General features: G+C 32.3%; 5 protein-coding genes across 5 annotated transcripts; 3 read left to right on the forward strand and 2 right to left on the reverse strand.

Moving 5' to 3' along the window:
- Nucleotides 1-68: 68 nt before the first annotated feature.
- On the forward strand, nucleotides 69-1,913 carry Tsp_01292 (hypothetical protein). The gene is made up of 4 exons (XM_003377050.1): nucleotides 69-267; nucleotides 1,155-1,268; nucleotides 1,454-1,642; nucleotides 1,813-1,913. The coding sequence occupies exons 1-4, from the start codon at nucleotides 69-71 to the stop codon at nucleotides 1,911-1,913; spliced, it is 603 nt and encodes a 200-aa protein (XP_003377098.1).
- Nucleotides 1,914-5,699: 3,786 nt separating this feature from the next.
- Tsp_01291 (60S ribosomal protein L6) lies at nucleotides 5,700-7,124 on the forward strand. Its single transcript, XM_003377051.1, has 6 exons — nucleotides 5,700-5,900; nucleotides 5,965-6,066; nucleotides 6,229-6,372; nucleotides 6,585-6,633; nucleotides 6,683-6,867; nucleotides 6,927-7,124. The coding sequence occupies exons 1-6, from the start codon at nucleotides 5,730-5,732 to the stop codon at nucleotides 7,086-7,088; spliced, it is 813 nt and encodes a 270-aa protein (XP_003377099.1). The 5' UTR covers nucleotides 5,700-5,729; the 3' UTR covers nucleotides 7,089-7,124.
- A 1,326-nt stretch (nucleotides 7,125-8,450) lies between these two features.
- Tsp_01290 (conserved hypothetical protein) lies at nucleotides 8,451-10,925 on the reverse strand. The gene is made up of 11 exons (XM_003377052.1): nucleotides 10,797-10,925; nucleotides 10,645-10,732; nucleotides 10,232-10,355; nucleotides 9,969-10,047; nucleotides 9,863-9,910; nucleotides 9,708-9,801; nucleotides 9,333-9,445; nucleotides 9,159-9,269; nucleotides 8,867-8,976; nucleotides 8,741-8,804; nucleotides 8,451-8,576 (listed from the first exon to the last, which is right to left on the reverse strand). Exons 1-11 carry the CDS (start codon nucleotides 10,923-10,925, stop codon nucleotides 8,451-8,453), a joined length of 1,086 nt encoding a protein of 361 aa, XP_003377100.1.
- A 103-nt stretch (nucleotides 10,926-11,028) lies between these two features.
- Nucleotides 11,029-16,037, reverse strand: Tsp_01289 (putative BRCA1 domain protein). The gene is made up of 22 exons (XM_003377053.1): nucleotides 16,021-16,037; nucleotides 15,710-15,830; nucleotides 15,339-15,478; nucleotides 15,239-15,284; nucleotides 15,102-15,188; nucleotides 14,901-15,008; nucleotides 14,633-14,850; nucleotides 14,469-14,569; nucleotides 14,231-14,383; nucleotides 13,927-14,091; nucleotides 13,448-13,868; nucleotides 13,254-13,381; nucleotides 12,987-13,187; nucleotides 12,766-12,893; nucleotides 12,537-12,709; nucleotides 12,048-12,289; nucleotides 11,933-11,994; nucleotides 11,673-11,816; nucleotides 11,493-11,609; nucleotides 11,253-11,435; nucleotides 11,112-11,195; nucleotides 11,029-11,091 (listed from the first exon to the last, which is right to left on the reverse strand). The coding sequence occupies exons 1-22, from the start codon at nucleotides 16,035-16,037 to the stop codon at nucleotides 11,029-11,031; spliced, it is 3,102 nt and encodes a 1,033-aa protein (XP_003377101.1).
- Nucleotides 16,038-18,358: 2,321 nt separating this feature from the next.
- On the forward strand, nucleotides 18,359-19,895 carry Tsp_01288 (conserved hypothetical protein). Its single transcript, XM_003377054.1, has 5 exons — nucleotides 18,359-18,434; nucleotides 18,843-18,961; nucleotides 19,168-19,371; nucleotides 19,427-19,581; nucleotides 19,784-19,895. The coding sequence occupies exons 1-5, from the start codon at nucleotides 18,359-18,361 to the stop codon at nucleotides 19,893-19,895; spliced, it is 666 nt and encodes a 221-aa protein (XP_003377102.1).
- The last annotated feature ends 1,708 nt before the right edge of the window (nucleotides 19,896-21,603 follow it).

The following is a 21,603-nucleotide window of genomic DNA, read 5'->3' on the forward strand; positions in this document are numbered from 1 at the left end:
TGCCTCTGTGGAATGTATATAATGTAAATATTCGCACGAACAATGATTTGAAAGGCTGGCACTTCAAAATGAACCGACTTGCGGGGAAGCGACACCTCGGCTTTTATGAACTTCTCCAGTTGCTTATCGATGAGCAGGGTTCAACGGAAACGTTGAATCAGCAGGTAACATCAGGACGCGTTACCGCCCGTGATTTACAGATAAAAAATAAGAAATATGAAGAACTGCAGCAACGCATAACAGCGTTGACTGCAGAATACAATGGCGGTACGCGTACAATGGAGCAGTTCTTAAGAGCTGTGGCGTACCTAGTACCCAAGGCGGAGAATTATTGAGTGCCATCTTTTCCTGTACAACTGCATTGTTTATTTTTATTTACTCTTGTACAGATTTTTATTGCTTTTCTATTGTATGATGTTGTTTTGTTTTATTATATTGTTCGTTTGTATTGTATTGTATTGTATTATGTTATATTGTTGTTTTGTATTACTTTGTACTGTTCAATAAACTGTTTAAGTACGATAGGTCAGGAGATTCTGTGCTATCCAAAATAAATTGTCTGATTAATGTCTTCTCACATAAATAAAACCATGACCTACGCATTTAACTCTATGTAAAAATCAGAACATTCCAATGAGTATGGAAACAAAAATACCGCCTTTCTCTTCCATAGGTGATATTTACATTAATACAATATAAAAAACGCCGTTTTGCTCCAGTCTGTATTGTATTGTATTTTTTTTTATTTTTTCATCGTAATTTCATTCTCTTACTTTTCTCAATCTGAGAACAACAGAATTATTATAAAACAGTCAAAAGGTTAGAAATAAAATTTGACAAATAGAATGAAATAAAATTTGACAAATAGAATGAAATAATATTTGACAAATAAAATGCAGAGAAGTGACAACAAATGAAATTTAGAGGCGCGCGTCAGAGCAGCAACCAATGAAATTTTACTGCGAAAAAGTAGGCGGAGTCAGGAGGGAAATCGGTACTAGACCATAATTATTGTAAAAATTAAAATTAAAGTTTTTTATTGCATAATCTTGGAAAATGTAAAAAACTTTCTGCATACATAAGATGCATTTGAGGGACGTCCTTTGTTGGAAATTATTCGGTAGCGAACCTATTGGCTCTGTACCTGAATTCAGGTTACGGTGTTTACGGTAAAGTAGTGTTGCTGAGTTGGAAGGGAGGAGTGCGTGAAAAGAGAAAATGGTCATTGATAGACGTTCTGTTTTGTGTTTGCATTAATATATTGTGTTGTGAGTTAACCTTGCATATTTTTATCTGTTCCTAAGCTTTCACCTTCTTTTAACAAAGTGTGTGTTTCTATCCATTTGTCCTGCTTGTATCCCGTTCAGAAGCGAACGTGAGTCGGATTGCGGTTAGGTGATCATTGTTGATTTGACCTACCGGCGAATAAAAATTACAGTTCACTAGCTTGCAGGCGACAACACTTTTGTCTCTAACATCCTTGATACTGTGATTGGTTATAGTTGGATGATGATAGACCGCATGTTTGGTGACCGCGATGTTATGCAGTTGAATTTATGCTATGCAAGTTACAAGACTGTTGTTCACCGAGGCGTTTGTAATTCGGTGTTGTTTTCTGAAAATGTCGAACTGTTACCACCGTGTTAGTTGGCATTTATTTTATTACTAAAAAATTGTAGAATGCATTTTATACACTTATTGCTTTAATTTTAATTCAGTTTCATGATTCTAACGCGATATGCACCTGTTATCTTTGACTTAATCCTTTAATTGCTTAATTTTTAATTTAGTACTAAATTTCAGTTTTTTTAGATTTTTATACCGTCTCTTCAGATCAAAGTAATCATCATGTTCAAGTCCAAGTAATCAAGCTCAAGAATAAAGTTATACTTGAGAGATTGCAAATTCAATGACGTTGTGACATCTGAAACAGTTTTTGAATACCGACTATGCTAATGGTTTCGTTTTACCAAACGTTGCCAAGTATACAGAAAGAAATAACCAGTTCATCAATTATCAACGGCTAGCTCCAAGTCAAAACTTATAACGAGTTGACATTTGGACATCTGAAATAATGGTAAATAATATACTCATATTACTAAAAGTTTTAAAGTATTTTTTTCATATACTATACAGAAGTTTATAAAGAAAAATTCACGCGTCAGTGACATTTTTTGTAAACCATGTATAACACAAACATGAGAATTTGTTATGAGATATAAATATTTTAAAAGAAGAAAGGCATTTTTTGGTTTTTGTGTATTTTGGTATTTATATATGATAATTAGCAGAAATTTTATGTTACTTATTTTTCTAACATAATTTGCGTTGAATTTAATTTATTGTATAGTGTATGTTTTGTGTTAAGTTTAAAAATTTATTTGTTTTTAAAGCACAACAATATATTTTTAAAATGAAGCAAAATAATGAAAATGCTGAACAAATGTGATTTTTTAAAAATAAGTATTAGAAATAAATACTGGCATTTTTATTTGCCTATCCATTCTAAAAGCATGCCCAGGAATCACATATTCCGCTCATATTATATTGCTCCAAAATATTACATTTTCACAACTGAATGCAGATTTTAAGCTCGTTCAATTATTTACAAATTCAGATTTTTTATTTATCGTATGTAAATATTTATTGTTCTGGTTTTATTTAAGGTGCGTAATAAAGGAGTGTTTATATTCTCTAAAATCTTGTGGATGAAGAGAACTGGTATTTTTTTTATTAGAAAAAGCATACAGATCAACGATTTCAAGCAAATATAATTAGAAAAGGAATTTTTCTTAGAAGAAATGTTAGTTGGTAGAGAATGAATATTCTTTTGGAAAAAAAAAAGAAATCCAGCCTCCTAATTTGAATACTCTAAAGCAGTGGTTCTCAAACTGTGGGTCGCGACCGATTAGTGAGTTGTACGACGAATTTTAGTGGATCGCGGCTTCCGAAGCACGAAAATCCACAACATTGTTGTGAATGTGAACTGATTAAGTATATAGAGACTTGTAATGACAACACAATACCAAGCTAATGTATAACGCACACGAGATTACACACACAGGTTAACAATGCACACAGAGCGAAGGCGGAAACATCTACGCACGGACACTGGTGACGTGAAACTACTGTAATATGTTCCTGCGCGTTCTTTTTGTAGATACTTTGATCGCATAGGATCACAATACATTACAAACATGCTGGATGGCTTTATAAAAGACGAAGGTCTGAACTGGAGTAAATGCGTCTAAATCTGTTCTCACGGCGCCTGGGCCATGTGCTTTATGCCGTGATAAAGGAAACCCATCCTTCGCATGTGTTTCATTACGAATAATGAATATGTTAATGAAATTTAGTTCATAATTTTGATTTGATAACACCGAATGATCGAAGCTAGTCAGCCTTTTGTATTATTGGAGCTACCTGGGCCGTGAAAACTTGTTGTTTAAAAAGTGGATCACGTTCCACAGAATTTTGGGAACCACTGCTTTTAGAGAATAAACTATCATCTATTTCTCAAATTTTTGACTGGTGAGCTCAAGCTTCTGCCGAATAAAGGTGAAGAGGGTTGCCTGCAGAACGCGATGAAGTTACAAACTCAGGATTGTAGTTCATTGCAATTCTAGAGACCACATACATAAAGTTGTGAAGACTTTCGCATTTATGGGCAATTTAATGGAATATTGTACTTGCTTACTGTCATACTGTGAAGATAGTACGCGTTATTGTTCTTTGTATGCAAATTCATTTCGAGTTTTGGAAAATGGAAGAAGGACCTGTAGAGAAATTACGGCATGTTGAAATAATATTTTTCTGATAATGCATTTTAATGTTGTGAAATCTGAAACAGAATGGTGTTGATACGCAGATTGCGTTCGCTAATTTTTCGGAAATTCGGCGTCTGTATATCACCCAAAATGGAAAATTCTCTCTGATGGTAAGCAATTACGTTTTTATATAAAAAATTTGTGATTTTTTCATGTTTTTACTGATTAGTATTAGGTTTCTTTGAAGAGTGCTTTCTTCTTTATCCATGCTGCTCATAAACCCTGCAACCTATTTAGTAGTGGTCTCGCCACAATGATGATAGAAATTGAAGCAGAAAACTCTAGTAACAGGAAGAAGATTCTCGTTCACACACTGCGCTCAAAACGTTCAAAAGGATAAGCACTCATCCATTTCTCTGGTCTTATGTTGGTTGTTCGTGAACTCAGTGAATTCTTTTGACCAGAGGAGTGATTAATTGGAAATGCAAATAAATGGTTACGGAAACTAGCAGCTCACTTCATTATTGTAATGAAAATCAATTTTAAACCAACTTCTGCAATGGTCTCCTGATATTAGTGAAATTAGGTCCATTTGTCTTGCTGTAATCACGAGAGGAATGTTGTAGCAAATATGGACTGTGCTCAAAGTGTTTCAAAGAATAGACGATCATGGATGGAATTCGACAATCTCGTATTGAACTTAGTTTGAATTTAGCGGATACGTTTTCCCAGAGAAAGTGTTGAGTGAAGATGCCAAAGTTTTGTTGGAGACAGAATCTGCGACGAAGCTACAAAATCGTCAGCTCGTTCTAATCAGTATTCTAAAGACCGTGACGAACCTCTCTCAATCAGTGGTGCATTATTGATGAGAGAAATGAAGGAGATGATTGTGGAAAAAGAAAAAAACTATTTTTACAGTTTCTGCAACTTCTTTAAAAAGTAGCTATTGTCAAAAATTGCAGTGCGTAGGATTGAATAAATGACATTTTGCATTTGCCGTTTTGTTTTTGGTTTTGGAATCATAGTGCACAAGGATCATTGAAAGTAGTGTAGGTTAATTTTTATTTTCAGTTTAAATTACTTTTGAGATAATAATCAAATTTACATTCTTTTTTCTTTGTAATGATGCTGAACTATTTTATTAAACAGCCTGTGGTTAAAGGTTTGATTGAGTAGTTTCTTAGTGCTATAGTCTATTTTTACACCTGAACTAGTGATTTAGTAGTACTGTATAGTTTTAATGTTACATAATTTTAGAAAATGCATTTTTAATAGCAAATGCGAAATAAAAGCAGAATGCATGTGCATTCAGTGATTAGTTGGAACATCTACAACTGAATTAAAGTTCACTACTACTAAAAGTATTTGCATAATTTTAAGCAAATTAGCGGTTGCTAGCTCTAAATTTATGTACAAATGGCTGTTTTGTTACAAAAAAGTAGAAGCTACGTCATGTGACACTATATTTTGTGTTCAGGCATTAGTAAGGAACTAATTTTAAAAATGTACATCACAGTAATTACTAAATTTTGAGCTTTTAAAATTAAAAAGTGAAAAGTTTTACTTTGGTAATTTTTTAAGATAGAATGAATTTTTTAATATGTTAAATATAAGTGTAGATCACTTTTTGCTTCACACTTTTTGCTTTAACAGATCATTTTAGTTGTCTACTGTAGTTAAACTTGATAATATTTTAATACAGTATCCAAAGTGCTGTACTGCGTGTCAGTAATTGTCCGAAGCAGGTGAATATGCACTTTTAGGTTTTTATTTTCTTATTCTTCACAAATGTAACGTATTTGAATGTTGTTTATGTAACATGAAGAGTTTTTGTATTTTATTTATATAAATGAGTTTAAAATGGGACTTGTGAACAGTTTGTTTGAAATTCATTTTTAATTGAATTTATGCATTTATTTTTTTATTTTATGATTTTAGTTATTGGAAAGGTGAAAAAGAAAAATGGTGCAAGAAGGGAATGAAAAAAGTGGACATGAAAAGGTTGAGGGACAGAAGAAAACAGGCAGTCAGCCTTTTAGTAAGAACCAGCCTATTGGTCGCGTTCATGTGATGCGTTTTTCTCGTGCACGAATGTTTGCCAAAAGATGCGTTTATAAATATTTAAAGCCGAAAGTGAAATTAATTAGAATTTTTGAAGGTGTTAGTTTTTACATTGTTCTTTTTTTTATTACATTAGAAAATTGTACCAAAACTGAGAGATCCTGTTAGTATTTATAAGATTAAACCAGTCGGTGGAGAAAATAATGGAAAAGAACGAAAAGTTTTGGTGAAGAAACCTGTAAGTTTTTTTTTCTTATTTTTGCTTTGTTTATTGAATTTAACAATTTAATACTGTTATCTTATTCAGTTTCAATATACCTTTTATTTATTACATTTTGAATTAATTTGCAGTTAAAGCAAATTTGTCAATTTTTATTGTTTGAAATGTGTGTATTTTTAGCCGAAATTAGTGTCCGTTGTGAAAAGACGAAAGAAACCAAAATTGAGTAAGAATAAGTTTTTCAAGAATCATCCTAAAAAGCTGAAACCATCATTGACTCCTGGAACAATTGTCATTTTGTTAGCTGGTCGTCACAAGGGAAAGGTAATTTAAAAAAATAAACAAGACGCATTATCTTTAATTTTTGTACTTTATTTTGTTTGATGTTTTTGTATCGAATCAGTAAATTATCGCAGGAGTGAATGCTTTAGCGTATTAAGGTTATTGTGAGATATTCGTTTTGTATTTTTTGTACTTTTTAATTTCATGTTCATTTGCTGAAACATCAGGGCGTAATTGAAAATTTTGTTGTTTAGCGTGCGGTGTTTTTAAAGCAATTGGGCAGTGGATTGTTGCTTATAACAGGTAAAAGATTTTTATTTAATTGTATTTATTAACTTTTCTTATGCAAAAGGTCCTCACAAGTTGAATGGTTGTCCATTACGCCGAATAAATCAGATTTATGTAATCGGAACGAAAACTAAACTAAACATAAAAGACGTTGAAATTCCGGACCATTTGAATGATAGTTATTTTAAACGTATAAAGCAGAAGAAGCGTGTAAACTCAGAGGCAGATATTTTTGTCACTAAAAAAAAAGTAACAAAAGTGCTTATTAAAAAGTTACGTTATTAATGATTTTTTAATATTATTTTTAGAAGTATGTTGTATCAGAACAGAGAAAGAAAGATCAGAAAGCTGTAGATAGCATGGTTTTGAATGCTATTCGTAGCAGTGAAGATAAGAAGTATCTGTTTGGCTATCTTGGTTCAAACTTTGGTTTGAGGAAAGGCGATTGCCCGCATAAAATGGTGTTCTGATTTTTAAGCGGAAAATAAATTTCAATTACTGTTTGAATTGAATTTTTATGCAAACATTTTACTGAGACATGCAAAGCAGAGAAAATTGACTTGCGTTTTTTAATAGAAAATTTCACAAGTTGTGCCCTTGAAACAATGTAATTTGCTGTCCGTTTATTAATGTTAGTTTTGGAAAAATTGTTCAGTGACGATTTTATATTTTTTACTAAGCAATGTAACTGTTAAGGCAAGTAATTTCACATATTAATCTAAGTAGCGCTGCATTTAGAAAAAATTCACAAATCACTGTTGTTTGATTGATTTATTAATTTCTTCAAATACAAACATTAAAACAGGTATTCAAATGCATAAGCATGAACATGGTATGCACAAAACAACGGTTTTTATTGCAGAAGCAATGTGATTAGCAGTACATGCTGGCAGGCTAAAGTCATATCAATAAAGAAAACATCGTGAGATTCATTGGTGATATGCAAAGAAGGCTATGTCACCAAATAAAGAAGTCGTTGTATCCGCCACCAGAAAGAAACATTGGAAAATGTGAAAGCAACTCCTACAGAGGTTCTTGTCGTAAAAGACCCCGCCCACAAAATTCTGAGACTATAAACAACATAAACAGCGTTCGCGATCAACATTAAAAAGGGGTTGTTTTCTAGTAGACTAAAAGGTAGGGGGGAGGGGCGGATAGATTCGTCCTTGGAGACAAGCAGAAGTTACCGTATGCAAGTAATTATTTCCCTTTGTTCATTTAACGTTGTCTTTATTTCTCTAGTGGTGTCACAATCGAGTTAATAAATATTATTCAAAACAAAGATTAAAACTAATGAAAATGATCGAAGCGCTACACTTCGTTTTTAGTATATTTATAATCTTGAAGTGCTACAGCTTATGATTCTTTATAAACTTGTGGTAATCTGATGTGCAAGCTAAAGAATTTCCTTAACCAAATGTTTAAAATTAAAATTACTGTTTTCGTGTTTCTCAAAGCATTGGTGCTTGTTTTAAATGAATAAACCTTTGATTATTCTTTGAATGGCAAGTATAAATAATGTATGAGTGGAAGGAATTCAACAAATCTATTTGAATTTGTTGTCATAAACTGCGCTGATACGTGTGCATTAAATAAATCTGTATTTCATTATAGAAATCTGATAAAAACCATCATTTTGGAGAAGTTATTTTCATTTTTCATTCATCAGTTGTTAAAAATCATTTTCCCCTAAAAGAAAACACATGCAAACAAACACTCTGATCATTCAACTTTTAATGAGTAAAATAAAATTCTAACTGCATTAAAATATTTTCATCTCGACAATTAGAACAAAAAAGAAAATCATAATGCAAACAGTACAAATTTCTGAATTAAGACCACAACGTCTCGTCAATGATGTACAAATCCTCCTCAAAGGGTTCATTTAAAAGGTAACCGGAGATGTATTCGACTTTAAAACACTTCAGTCCTTGTTGAATTAGTTTACCATAAAAGTCCTATAAATAATCAATATTTTCTAAGAACAACCTCAAATATCTCAACGTTTTCAGTTCATTTGATGGTAATAGGTAAATCTCAAACTCTCTGTATATTTCTACTTTTTTCATGACAATGCTTTACATTTTATAACAGTGTTTTATAATATTATAAAAAAATCTACCTTCGTAAAATTTAAACTGTTGACATCCACGAAAGCGAAACAACCTTTGGGAGCATCTTCAACCCTGAAATTTGTTACCAATTAAACTTTTCAATTTATCAATTTAAAAGCAGAAATTATGTTTACTTTGTGAAAACTTTTCCACCTCCAAAACAAATAAGACGCTCTAATGATTTCTGCTTCGCTGAATCGGCTGCAATAAATGCCATCCAACCATCAAAAGCATATCTCTGCTCCTAATTACAATTAACAATTAGCAACAAAAGCAAATTACATCGAATCAACAAAATAATAGAAATTAATTGTTTTAATATCTGTGACTTCAACATTGGCGAACACCACCAAAAATCATTATATTGTAAATTTTACTTATGTACTACACAAAATGAAAAAGCATGTTGCACTGAAAATTTCTTACTCGCTGAATCTTTTTTCTCCATCTAACAGCCGCTTCAGCCACATCGAGCATCCCAACGTCCACATCATCACCAGAATCACGTAGAAACTTCGCCCACTCATATTCTTGCTCCTTGAAACATCAGTCAACTCTTGCAAACTGCAAATCTAAAATGTTAAATTAATCAAAAAAAACCCTTACTTCAACAAGAAATCCGTGCTGGCGACATGCTTCTACGTAAGCGAATGTGAGTATCCATTTTCCTGTGGCAAGAGCACATAATGCTTTCTCGGTGCGACCAAGAGTACCTATCAGCAAACATAATTCATGCAAATAACAAAAAAAACAAACTAATAATAAATCTGAAACAAAACTGCTTACAATTAAAGTTTATTTATTTAAAATTATTTGTTACATTTATCTCAAGTTCAAAACTTCAAATAAACCATTTGAAAATTCTTACACCACTTATAATAAAAAACATTCCATGCTATTGCTATTATTGTTATTATGCGATACACAAAACTGTCTACCAAATCATCACCTGCAACAAATCAATACATTCATTACCTGCTATTACATGAGTACAGCTTGGATAAAAATCGCTGTTCAAAATATATGCCACCTTTAATTCCGAAAATGCCGAAAGTACAATCTGCTTTTGCTACAATGAAATAAAAATTTCCCATGTATACAATGCATACAAGTTACGTTTAATATTCTACTTGTGAATTCAACGACGTAAATTGAAACAAAAAGTTCTGGTTAACTGGCTATAAAAAAAGTAAGATACTTAACAGATGAAAAGCAAAAAGTATAAATAAAAACTACTTGTGATGAGTCAAACGTAGACTGCTGCGTTGGTTCATTCTGGGGTTTCAACAACGAGCCAATTCTTTCCCTAGCAATGCTAAAAGTAAAAATATTTGATACTGCATAAAGTATAAAATTCAATTAAATTATATAGTTATTTTTTGCATTGAAATTTTTGCTGAAGCACTCATAAAAACAGACTGAAAAAATAATTTTCAAAAAAGTTTCCAAGCAAAAATTTAAAAAAAGTTATCAGCAATAAGCAATTAGCAAAAGCATACCGTTGATTTGGATCATCCCAATCTACAGGAGCAATAACGGATTCTTCTTCTAATTCTGGCTCTTTGGAAACAGGCGCTTCAAAAACTGAACTCCCTTGTGCAGATGGATTATTGAAAGACTGGTCTGTAACAAAAATGATAAAAATTTACTTATAGCAACATTTAAAAAAATTTGCATTTTGCAGTTGAAAAAACAGATAATATAGGAATGTTTTACAGAACAAAATTTATTATTTGAAATGAGATAGTACTCAAAATGTTCCCTTATTCAATTATTTACATTTCCTCTGTTGGAATAAATTTAATTTTGTTCAATCAGTTTAAAAATTATTTATCATGAAACAACAAAACGCTTACCAATGAATTCATAATATTAATGTAAAATTAAATATGAGATAGAATATACCATTTACCAAAATACTCCTCTACTGCAGGTTTTTGATCCAACACTGAACGTAAATGTCGCTTCAAGCTCGCTCTTAAATCATCCTCAGCAGGATCCTACAATCAAAATGGAAAACTACTGCATCCAGCAGCAATCGTTAAATGCAAATTAAAAAAATACTGAAGCTCTGCATCGCTTCTGTAATACAAATGTCGGTTCTTCATTATCACTGCCATCAGTTGTACGCAATGGCCATTTCTGAAAACAGCGTTTATTTTTCGTCCGAAGAGGACCTGGGGTAGGTGCCATAATCTGTGAAAACTTCATTTAGATACTGCATAGCTGTGCAAAAGATAAAATATTGATTACTGGTAAATGCAAGTCAGATGTATAAGTAGGAGGATAACCGGACTCAGAAACTCGGCATCCCCGAATCTTGCACTGCAATAATTACTGTTAATAGACGCCACATAGGCTTAAAAATTGTTTCCTTACTTGATAAAGCCATCTTGGATGCACCAAAGCGCAACCTGCTTCTATTGCCTTGTACCCTTCACGAGTTTTTTCCACGTTTGTCCCCTGAGAAAAAGAAATTCAATGAATATTTCATTGCAATATACATGAATAAAAATTTACTTGACAAATAAAATGCGTGCAGGAAGGATCAAAGTGCCAGCAATAAAAACCGCCAAGCTGAATGACCAGTTGATGCAATTCCATCTGCAGATGAAGCAAATCCGAACTAACAACAATCACCACACCACTGAGTGGCTTGTAAGACCGTTGCCCTTCGGTGCTTTCTTCTGCTACATTACTCAGCTAAGAGAAAACAGCATTACTGAACAATCAACAAATGCATGCAAATTAACAATATACCATGCTTGATTCCATTGAGACACTAAAATCTGGCCGCTCTTCATCCGTGCCTCCTTCAACTGCGCTGGTGAAGCGAGCCGCTTTGCCCAAGTTTTGCTCAAAAAGCACGTCTGTTTCCTGTACCAACATAATTTTTCACCATCGCATTACAATTGATAACAAAGTAAATACATAAAATACCAAAGATGAAGATAATGTTTTTTCTGATTGAAAAGAATCTCCAAAATCGAACTTTGCTCGATATGCTGTTTTATTCAAAAAACTGTAAGATCCATCCCAAACTGTTTCCAACTGCGAAAGGTCCCTCTTCGAACTAGCCACTTTCTGAAAAAAGTTAAATGAATGAAAATTTTGCATTTAAGCATTAAACAAAATTATAAATATGATATTTAAAAAATTTTCACGTGAATAAAAAAAATAATGTAAAATAATATTTTCACCGGTGGATTGTCTTCATCTTCTGTTTGAATGGGTTTCAAATCTGAATCACTGCCCGTAACATCTTAAACAAATCAGTAAATAAGAAATATTCTTAAAAAAATACACACGTGAAACCTTTGGATTTTGGTTCAGAAGTGGACTGTTGATCAAAAGAATGCTGATTTGGCTGATAAATGCTTTCTTCAATTTTCACTCTGGTTCTTATACAATCAGAAAGCCACTGCAATGTCATGCAAGGAATATTCCACTTCTTCGCGGCTTCGTATTTGTTTCCTTCAGCAATTTTGACAATCAAATGAGTCGTGGCAAGAAATTTTTTATCTGGTTTCGCTTGGCGACACATGTAATTTTGAATTCTGAAAAAAAATTTTCCAAATGATTTGATATTTGAAATCTGAACAAAAAGCATTCATACATTGCAACAAAAAATCCATCATATATAAAATAATAATGATAAACTTTCTTCTTCATAGCTCTATTTAAAAGATAATTTGTGATATCTGCTAAATTATTACAGCATCGACAGACTGACTGAGAAATTTTTCGATAGGCAGTTGTCAAAGAAAACCAATAACATAATAAAATTGGAAAACAATAACTCACTTAGCACCGGCACGTGTACCACCTAAAGTAAGCACATCACGCTCTGTGGAACTGAACCCGCTGAAACAAATAACACAATCACTCAGTGGTTTTGCTGTGTCGGGAAGAAAAATTGGCCGAAACAGAATGTCATCCCGTAAGGATAATAATTTCTTTTCGCTAATGCAAGCTTTCTAAATTAAAAATAATAAGATCAATCCATTAATAAAATTATAAGATACAAACTCACAATCCAATAGTCGGAGACCCAGACTGTCTCTGTTGGAACTGAATCTGCACGATTCGCCCAGGGCAAGAAAGCAACACTACTAACCCATGGTAATACGGCAAAATCGGCAAACTTTGAAACCAAAGTTCCTTTAAAGCAAAAATTACACATATAATAATAAGTATTAATTTAAAATAATAAATTAGTAAAGAAAACAGAACAAAGTTACTCTGCTCGCTCACCTCCAAATAATTTAATACATTCTGAAAGCTCTTCTTCTTTATCTGCATCGAATCCAGCGAGGAAAAATGACTTTCCCGCCAGTAGCGGTTGATTACCATCTGCTTGATCATTGACACTGGCCATTTCGACACATGAAGATGACGATGTTGCAGTAGGTGTAATTAAAGTGTCAGAAATTGCTGTCTCTTCATTGGGGATATCTAAATTTAAAGAAAAAAACAAATATAAAGTAGAATAAACAAATCACACAAAATAATCCCCTTTACCAACTTCATTTTCCACAAATGGCGCTTCTCCAACATTGTCAACCAAATATGTTAACATGATATTTTCTATTGCAGCTTTTTCTTCGAAATTTTTTTCCACAAACGGATCTGCAACCGGGGCCTCAACACTGAAATATCCCAAAAGTTTGTCAAGACGAGAATAAAGAATTAAATAAAAAAAAGAAAATATGCACTTTTCAACAACTTCTTCTTCTTGATTTTGTTCAATTTTTGACCCAACCATGCCACTTTCCAATTGTTCCAATAAATCAGCATAAATTTGATGAACGAATTCACTCTCATCCAACTTTCGTCCACTTTTGAAACAATGCAAAAGCCAAGGACCACGAACCACAAAACAGCCTCGCAAATCCCGACCTTTGAGCAAATTGGCCACCGTATTCACGTCAATTACATCGCCAATCACGGCATGCGTGATTTCACTGTCAATCGACGCTAATACACCGCCGCAAAAATCGACATATTTTTCAAGCTTACTAGTCAAATCCGAGCTGAAACCATAAAGCCACACTTTGCAGCCTTCCAAGCAACTACTCGTTTCAGTGATGCTGCTTTCAAATAAATCTGATGAATTTCCGTCAATTGTACTCATTACTAAAGAAAAAAAAACAATGGAATTGATTGAATAAACAATATTTAAATCAATATTTACTACTACGTTGACTGGCTGCAGGAGTGACACGGCAGATTTTCGTTTCTTCTACTTGTGAGGGATCTGCACTACTTGATTCTTTATCCATCATATCAGAAGGTACAACAGAATTTATGGATGCGCCTCTTATAGAACTGCAGTTCGGTTCCAAGAATACCAAGCGTCCTAAAAACAAAACAATTAACAAATAATTATTTATAAAACAAAACGAATCATCTTATCCTTCGGACAATTGCAAACAACTAAATTACAGCATATATTACAGCAATTTATCTCTGCAATGTAAAACAATCAAATGTCTCACTTTTGGTGAAACTGGAGTTTGGGGTGGAGCAAACCATCTTTTTTTTTCTCGATTTTGTTGGATCTTGCACTTCAAAATCTTCTTCCTGTAAACAATGTCCAGCGAGACAACTTTTATGAATCCAATCCACAGTTACAATTTTAATAACGTTATCTGTCCATAATTTAGCAATTTTATATTTTTCACCTAAAAACTGCTGACATGCAATGGACAACAGCTTTTCAAATTACCAACATACTTTTAGTTGTATTAGTAACCAAGTGACTTGTTTCATTTTGTTTCATAATTCCAGAGAATACGCCACCTAAGCGAAAAGAAATTTCAACTTGTACATAATAACTAGATAAAATCATTGTTTAAAAATTTTCAAAATATGTGGCGTTTATACGTTCACAATAAAACGTCACACGAATGTTACCGTTTTTCTCAATAAGTTCCCGTAATTTTGCTCTTTCAGATGCAACAAAGCCAGAAACAGTAATTGTGAGACCAGTAAATGCCAAGCATTTGTAATTTTCTGTGAAAGTTGGATCAGCTGCTACAAATTTTTCTTTATAACGATTCTTCCAAGCCATTTTTACCCACTCTGGAGTTAGAATTGGTACTTTTCCGCATGCAGCCTTAAATTATAGTACTTAAAGCTGAGTTTCACTTTGCTTCAGTTATTTACTCTATATTTAAGTGAGCCCACTTCTGCAGCAATGAGAAAATCACATTTTGAAGTCATCGATCTGGAAACCGAGCCGCCCATCCACAAAATCATATCATGAAGTTTATCCTACAGAACAGTGATCACGAATGATATAAATAAAACTTTCATAAATATTCCAAAAGAAAAGTTACATTTAAAAAAATTAATACAAAAACGTACTCTTACAGAACGTTCCACATTGGTACATGAAACTGTAACGTTTTCCATTACACGGCAAAAGTAATGAATTCTATTCTTTGGAAGTGGCTAAAAAATGTGATGAAAATAATGCTGCAATAATTACTCCAGACACTTACAACGCAGTTGTTTATGCAAAACAGCAAAACTGGAGGTCCGTAGATACTAAAAAAAGTTAAATTTCGAATAAAGTTTCAATCATAAGAACATCCTTCATACCGGCAATTCAAATAGCGAAGATGCTCAAAAGCTTCACCATAAAAATCATAAAAAATAAATACATGTTTTACATGTTTCTCTATCTGCATGCATTCTTCTTCGGTAATCCATGTTATGGTATGATTAAGCTCGCACAGCGTCTAAAATACTTTTTTTAAGATTTCGCATTATCGTCTCAACAGGCGGCGTTACAAAAAAAATGAATAAAATTTGCATTTTCATAGGTTCATTAATAAATACAACAGAATTCTCTCATCAATAATAACAAATAACTTACACGGTTTACTAAAAGCAACGTATAATGAAACTGTAGCAAGACGCTTTAAAAATTATAAATTATCTTCAATAATGACATGTTAAAAGTTACTTACATTGTAAATATTCTCCAATGTCAAAATGGCATTCTCTTTAAATAATTTCGGTCGAACAATCCGAATTACAATGTTAGGTCTTTCTTCTAATGAAGCAGAAGTACCAGAAGATGACATGATACTCCCAAATTAAGAAAAAACAATAAACTAAAACTCTTAATAAAATTTACAGTAAAATATTTTCAAGGACATATTTTTTGAATTGTTACAGTAATCAGAAATATTTTAATTGACGATAACCTTATTTTTGTAAATTAATTTTTTTTAATTTAATTATATTAAATGTGCATGATAATTATTTTAATACATACTTTGCAATTTTTTCCATATTTTAAATGTTTCATTGGAGTGGTTGCTTATAGTTCATCAACCAATGAAGGTAAGAGATAAATGAATACACTGAATAGTTTGATCTTTGCAAATTTAAGTAAATGCCTGATCATTTCCTCAAAATTATATCTATCATCAAGTTTCTTAACTTGATACCACTGCATTTTCAATACAAATTTTGAAAATATGAGCTTGTCAACTGCAAACAGTAATTATATTTATGCTTTTTAATCATTTATATCCGCATCTCAGCGCATATTTCAATGATTTGCTTGAAATAAATTATAATTTTAAATTATTTTTATATTACCATTGGTTAATTTATCGTATATTTGCCGAATTGTTAATAAATGCTAACGTGAATTTTAATTTTTACCAGTTGGAGAAAAATTTGCCACAATTTCAGCGCATAATTTGGTTATTTAATATTTGATTTTCATCATGCTTGATCATTTGTAATTAATTGATAAATTATCAACTGCAATGATTCAAACAGAACTTCGTTGTGCGCAATTCTTTTCTTCCTGAACATCATTTTTATGACATCTGTAGACAGTCTTTTACCAGCCGAAAGTGAGGAGTGATTTTTGTTTAACGATTTCTTCAATTTGAGGTGCTTTTTTCAGTTTGTTGTATTCTAATGAAATTCAGATGGTCAGCACGGAATTCGCTTGCATGATGGCGGATTCGCCGAGCCGTAACGTGACCGTGGTTGATATATACGATTTGGCCGCGGTGATTGGCAAAGATTTTGAACGCTTGATCGAACTTTTTGGCAGTGAAAATTTCGTCAGTTTGCTTCCAAAAGTTGGAATTGCTTCTTTTTCTTTTTATTTTATGAAATACATAATTTAAAATTGCCAAATTTGAATTGTTGTTTCATTCGCGTAGGTGATATCGGCGTTGGAATTGTTGGAATCATTCGCTGGCCGGAATGAACGAGAAAATCAAGAAATTGACCGCTTGAAATGCGCGGTGGAACGTCTGGAGGCGGAAAAACGCGAAAGAAAAGAAGGCGTTTTGAAATTTCAACAGGTATTCATTTATTGATGTTAATTATTGAAATTGTTCATTCATATCAATTATTACAGCTGTTATTATTCTTTTATGATTTATGTGAACGTCATTTATTTCTGAGGGCAGTTTTCTTTTGACCTGTAAACTTGTTTGCGTCCCCTTTTGTTCAGGGTAATTTGCAATGACAGAAACTTGAAATTGCACTGAATAGCGAGGGTGTGGATTTTGAACAACTGTCGCTTTGTTTGATTGAATTTGGAACATGTTGCAGATGTAGATTATTCAGCTGATTCTGTGACCAATTTATAAGTTGAGTACATATTTGTAAAAGCTTGATAAGCCGATTATTTTCAACCAAGCTTTGCAATTCCTAGCAGAACATGGTATTTGCAGGAAGCATTGTTTGTGTGAATGTGCAGGAATTTTTTGTTTCCTTCATTTCTGCTTCTGCATTGATCATCTTGAGAAAAATTTCTCTCAATGGAATGTTTTTGAGCTTTTGTTCTTTTCTTTTTTTTATTTTAATCCCAACAACAGCGCTTTATTGAAATTCTGCATAATTGTGGGCTACTGTTGCGTGCATTTTGAATAATCTTCTTTAGAAGATGACGACTTTCTTCTCCATCTTTCCCTTTTAATTGCAGAAAGCAGAATTTATGGTGAATTTTTATTCAATAAAATCGATCCAATTAAAATTGCACACTGTTGCCTGCAATTGTTGGAAGTGGTTAAATTTGAAACATCATCCGAGGCAGATCGATGATTGGAATTGGAAAAATCTCTAAACTGCCTGCTTCTGCTGAACGATGAAGATGAACAGTTTGACATTTTTCTGCTTTCAACAATTTCTCGTTGGCTTTTCATTTCTAATCATAATGACAAAGTGGAAATTTTTGAAAAGAAAATTGAAATTTCATTTTTGTAATAAAAAAAAACGAATAATATATCAAATTCATTAACTATAGTATTCATTTTCCTGATGACTAATGAGCTAATTTTACATTATATATGTATTAATATTCCAAAGAATATCAACTTGTTGTTGTATTTTTAAATTGAAAAGTGGAATTTCTAAGTTTAGTTATTTCTAATTATTAATATCACATATTCAATGTCAATTTTATAATATCAATGTGGAATATATTGATTACATCCAAAATTTTTAAATTAATTTTACTGTTTAAGTTTTTATTTTACTTTTGAAATTTCATCGCAGTCCATATACAATAATAGGCTATTGTTATTTAGGAATTGGAAGCTATTGAGGAAAATTACAAAGCTGAAATTCATCATTCATTGGAAATGGTGAGAAAATTGCAAGAGGAAAACAAAAGACTTTGTCAAACAATCGAATCCAAAGAATGCTCTCCTGTCGAAAGTAAGTGCAAATTGTTTTGGTGACATTTTCAAAAATTGTTCTACATATTATTTGAATATTTGAAAATTGAACAATCAAATGTGAAATCAATAATACAAGATGTACGGTGTTCATTTGATCATTCTTGGGATAATTAATGTTTAACTTTAGCAGTGCCGAATGCAGCAGCATTGATTTAAGATTATAAACATTGGATAAATAACAATATTATCCTTACTGTTGCTAATTTCCCTTGATGACTGTGCAATTAATTAATCAGCGTGATGTTTTGGTATTTTATTTTTCTCTTGGCAAATTATACTTTCATTTGCGGTGACATTTGTTGATTTTATTTGAACTTTAGTTTGCAAAAATTAGCTGATTGTTATGATTAAAAATTTACAACATTTTCGAAAAGCTTCTTTTCAGCGTTTCGGTCGGATGATATTGAAAAAATATTGAATTTGAGCTGCACTGTTGAACAGCAAAGAAATCGCATCAAAATAATTGAAAAAGAATTCGAAGAAAAAACAACAGAAACAGAAAAAGTACACTTTGATTTTATTATAATTTTTGCTTGATTTGTGATTCAAAAAAAGAAATACTTGTTGAGATAGATAGATTAATTTTACAAATTTATATTAGCCAAATTAAAAATTATACATGTATTTTAGAAGTAGTATATCATAATAGTTTTAAGATGCGGAAACGGAATATAATCGTTTTTTAATGAAATGGAATGAAATATTTTTAGCTGCTCGATGATGTAGATCGTCTGCAGCGTGTTAACAAAGAATTAGCGCGTAGATATAAAGCAGTTCGAAGCCAGGGTCAGACTTTGGTAGAAGAAAAGACGGAAATGATTTGCGCTTTGCAAGATGCTGAAAAATGTATAACCGAGCTACGTGCCAAGTTGGGCGAAACGGAAAAAGCACAGAAAGATTTGCAAGAAATTCAAGTATCATATTATTTATTCTTTTTGTTATTTTATTATTTATAACTTTGAAATTCAGTCTGAGGTGGATAATGACCATGTGCCGAGATTTACACTGGCTGAACTACGCGAAGTACTCCAAGAGAAAAATCACCTCAAAGCTAAAGTAATGGAATTAGAAGAAGAATTATCCCAACTTAGACCGCCTTGTAATGATGATAGCGAATCGAAAAGGTTAGTTGGGGAACTTTGCTCATATTTTTTCATTTCGAATAATTTATAAAGAAAATATAAAGTGAATTTTTAAACACTGTGTTGTCATGCTAAATAAAATTCATTGAAACAAAAATTGTTGATTTAATTTAATTAGCATTATTTTGTTGCACAGTTGATATAACAGAGTCGATTTTCACATTAGCTGAAACGTTTGCTTTAGTGGTGCAAGCAGTGATGAAGTGCTGGTATATGGCCCTATAAATAAGGAACCGGAAGAGAAGCTTTATCCAGAAAAGTATCGCAGAAAAGAATCGGGTATTCGTCGCTTGTGAGTGCAACAATACAGAATTTAAAAGAAAACAAATTCAGATTCGAATGTTCACATTGTCTTTTTAGTTTCCGATTAGTGGGAAGTGGTCAATAAAGCGGTTCATCACCAAGACGGCCAGTAGTGGACTTGACGAAAAAGTAATATGTTGCCAAATTGTATATTATTGTCATTTTAAATTATAAATTATATTCCTATCTTCCATATTTTTGAGTAAGAATTTTATTGCGTGATATGCAATGTTGATATGGGAATTTTACAAATTAATTTTCTTTAACAAGTGTGTCATGTGTCAAACTGTGATGTAGACATGTGCGATTCAGAGTATAATTTTCAGTTTTTCAATTACGTTTGACCTTTTGCTCTCCATGACAGCTTGAAATTCTGATGACAGTACGATGTTTTTCTTTTGTTAATCTGTTTGTGCATGTTACTTTGAATTGAAATATATTAAAAAAAAGAAATTGACAATTTTGGCATAAAGTAGATTTTTCTCAAGCTCGTAAGATGCAAAATTTGTATAAAAAACTGATCTTCTGTTCAAAAAAGAAGAACAATTTTGACTGAGCGAATAGCAGTACTGTTCATGATTCATACTGTGGTCTTAATATATTTGTAAAAAATAAAAAAGGATTATTTAATAAAATGAATTGAATTTAATTAAAATTATAATAATTTAAACTTTATGTGTAATTACAGTATACTTTTTTAAAAAAGTATTCCTACAGCAGGAAGATTACAATTAATACTTTATTATTTTTAAACTGTAAAAGTAGTTGGTGCAATTTTATTGTGTACAAAATTTGCTTCGGAAGCAAAAGTAAACAAAATTCTGCATTTTCAACCGATTCTTCTTAAATTAAAATATTAAAATTGTAAATGAAATTATTTTATTGAAAATTTACCTTCGAGGTGTGATAAACGAATTCGATAAACTATACTGATGAAAACGATCTTCACAATGAGAAATGTATTTGAATGAAAAATGACCATGTGATGCGGATGAAAATTTTCAATTTTATTTATCAAATATTTTAATGTTGCATTTGCGAAACTTTTCTTCACGCAAGATGAAATTAATATTGAACGGTCGTTGTGGGTGTTTCATTTGAAAAATGAAATAGGTGTAAGTTTTAGCGTTTGAAAAGAAAACGTCTTCGGCAATTCTACCTGCATATTGATAAATTCTCTACAGAATGTCAAATGTGTTTATCAGCGTTAGCGGTGTTGCATCATGCCGGAGCCGGTGAGTCAGTCGACGGCCGGCGACGTTTGCGGCTTAAAGCGTGGTTTGCCAGTTTTCGCTCGTTCGGCCGGGCATGTGCAGAAATTTTCACTCTACTTTGCGATGGAATTGCAGGCAATTTGTGAAAATTTGACAGTCGTCTCCGGTACGTTGTAAACAAGGCTAACCAACCGGTCGCTTTGGAGAAATAATCAATTATTTGACTTCGGCTTGGTGTGGTAAACAGCTTTTCTCGCTCGGCCAAGCTTTGCCCGGTTTTATATTGGAGGATCGATTAACGAATTGTTGCTCATCGGGCAGAATTGGGCGTTGTGTATTTTGTTTTTTTTACTGCAATAGGTTGAAATTTATCATTTTTCAAAATCAGTGATCAGGAATATTTTCCTGCAGTTTGCAGGTCTGTATTCTTACTGTCGTCAACAGCAGTAGCTGAATAAAGGTGAAGCGGTTTTTTTTTCCACTTGTC

This window comes from Trichinella spiralis, assembly GCF_000181795.1.
Source record: "Trichinella spiralis strain ISS 195 chromosome Unknown Scfld4, whole genome shotgun sequence".
Classification (NCBI taxonomy): Eukaryota; Metazoa; Nematoda; class Enoplea; order Trichinellida; family Trichinellidae; genus Trichinella; species Trichinella spiralis.

What these genes read in the sequence shown, in the direction of transcription:
- Tsp_01292 (XM_003377050.1), top strand. Translation starts at nt 69, where the DNA reads ATGAACCGACTTGCGGGGAAGCGACACCTCGGCTTTTATGAACTTCTC. An exon ending in GACTGCAGAATACAATGGCG is followed by an intron (nt 268 to 1,154) that starts GTACGCGTACAA and finishes ACCTGAATTCAG; the next exon opens with GTTACGGTGTTTACGGTAAA. An exon ending in TGTCGAACTGTTACCACCGT is followed by an intron (nt 1,643 to 1,812) that starts GTTAGTTGGCAT and finishes CAGTTTTTTTAG; the next exon opens with ATTTTTATACCGTCTCTTCA.
- Tsp_01291 (XM_003377051.1), top strand. Translation starts at nt 5,730, where the DNA reads ATGGTGCAAGAAGGGAATGAAAAAAGTGGACATGAAAAGGTTGAGGGA. An exon ending in CTGGTCGTCACAAGGGAAAG is followed by an intron (nt 6,373 to 6,584) that starts GTAATTTAAAAA and finishes TTTGTTGTTTAG; the next exon opens with CGTGCGGTGTTTTTAAAGCA. An exon ending in TGGATTGTTGCTTATAACAG is followed by an intron (nt 6,634 to 6,682) that starts GTAAAAGATTTT and finishes CTTATGCAAAAG; the next exon opens with GTCCTCACAAGTTGAATGGT.
- Tsp_01290 (XM_003377052.1), bottom strand. Translation starts at nt 10,925, where the DNA reads ATGGCACCTACCCCAGGTCCTCTTCGGACGAAAAATAAACGCTGTTTT. An exon ending in GGAGAAAAAAGATTCAGCGA is followed by an intron (nt 8,977 to 9,158) that starts GTAAGAAATTTT and finishes AATTGTAATTAG; the next exon opens with GAGCAGAGATATGCTTTTGA. An exon ending in GGTGGAAAAGTTTTCACAAA is followed by an intron (nt 8,805 to 8,866) that starts GTAAACATAATT and finishes AACAAATTTCAG; the next exon opens with GGTTGAAGATGCTCCCAAAG.
- Tsp_01289 (XM_003377053.1), bottom strand. An exon ending in CTTCGCTATTTGAATTGCCG is followed by an intron (nt 15,285 to 15,338) that starts GTATGAAGGATG and finishes AACTTTTTTTAG; the next exon opens with TATCTACGGACCTCCAGTTT. An exon ending in AAACATTATCTTCATCTTTG is followed by an intron (nt 11,610 to 11,672) that starts GTATTTTATGTA and finishes ATGTTGGTACAG; the next exon opens with GAAACAGACGTGCTTTTTGA.
- Tsp_01288 (XM_003377054.1), top strand. Translation starts at nt 18,359, where the DNA reads ATGGTGAGAAAATTGCAAGAGGAAAACAAAAGACTTTGTCAAACAATC. An exon ending in AAGATTTGCAAGAAATTCAA is followed by an intron (nt 19,372 to 19,426) that starts GTATCATATTAT and finishes TTTGAAATTCAG; the next exon opens with TCTGAGGTGGATAATGACCA. An exon ending in GATGATAGCGAATCGAAAAG is followed by an intron (nt 19,582 to 19,783) that starts GTTAGTTGGGGA and finishes CGTTTGCTTTAG; the next exon opens with TGGTGCAAGCAGTGATGAAG.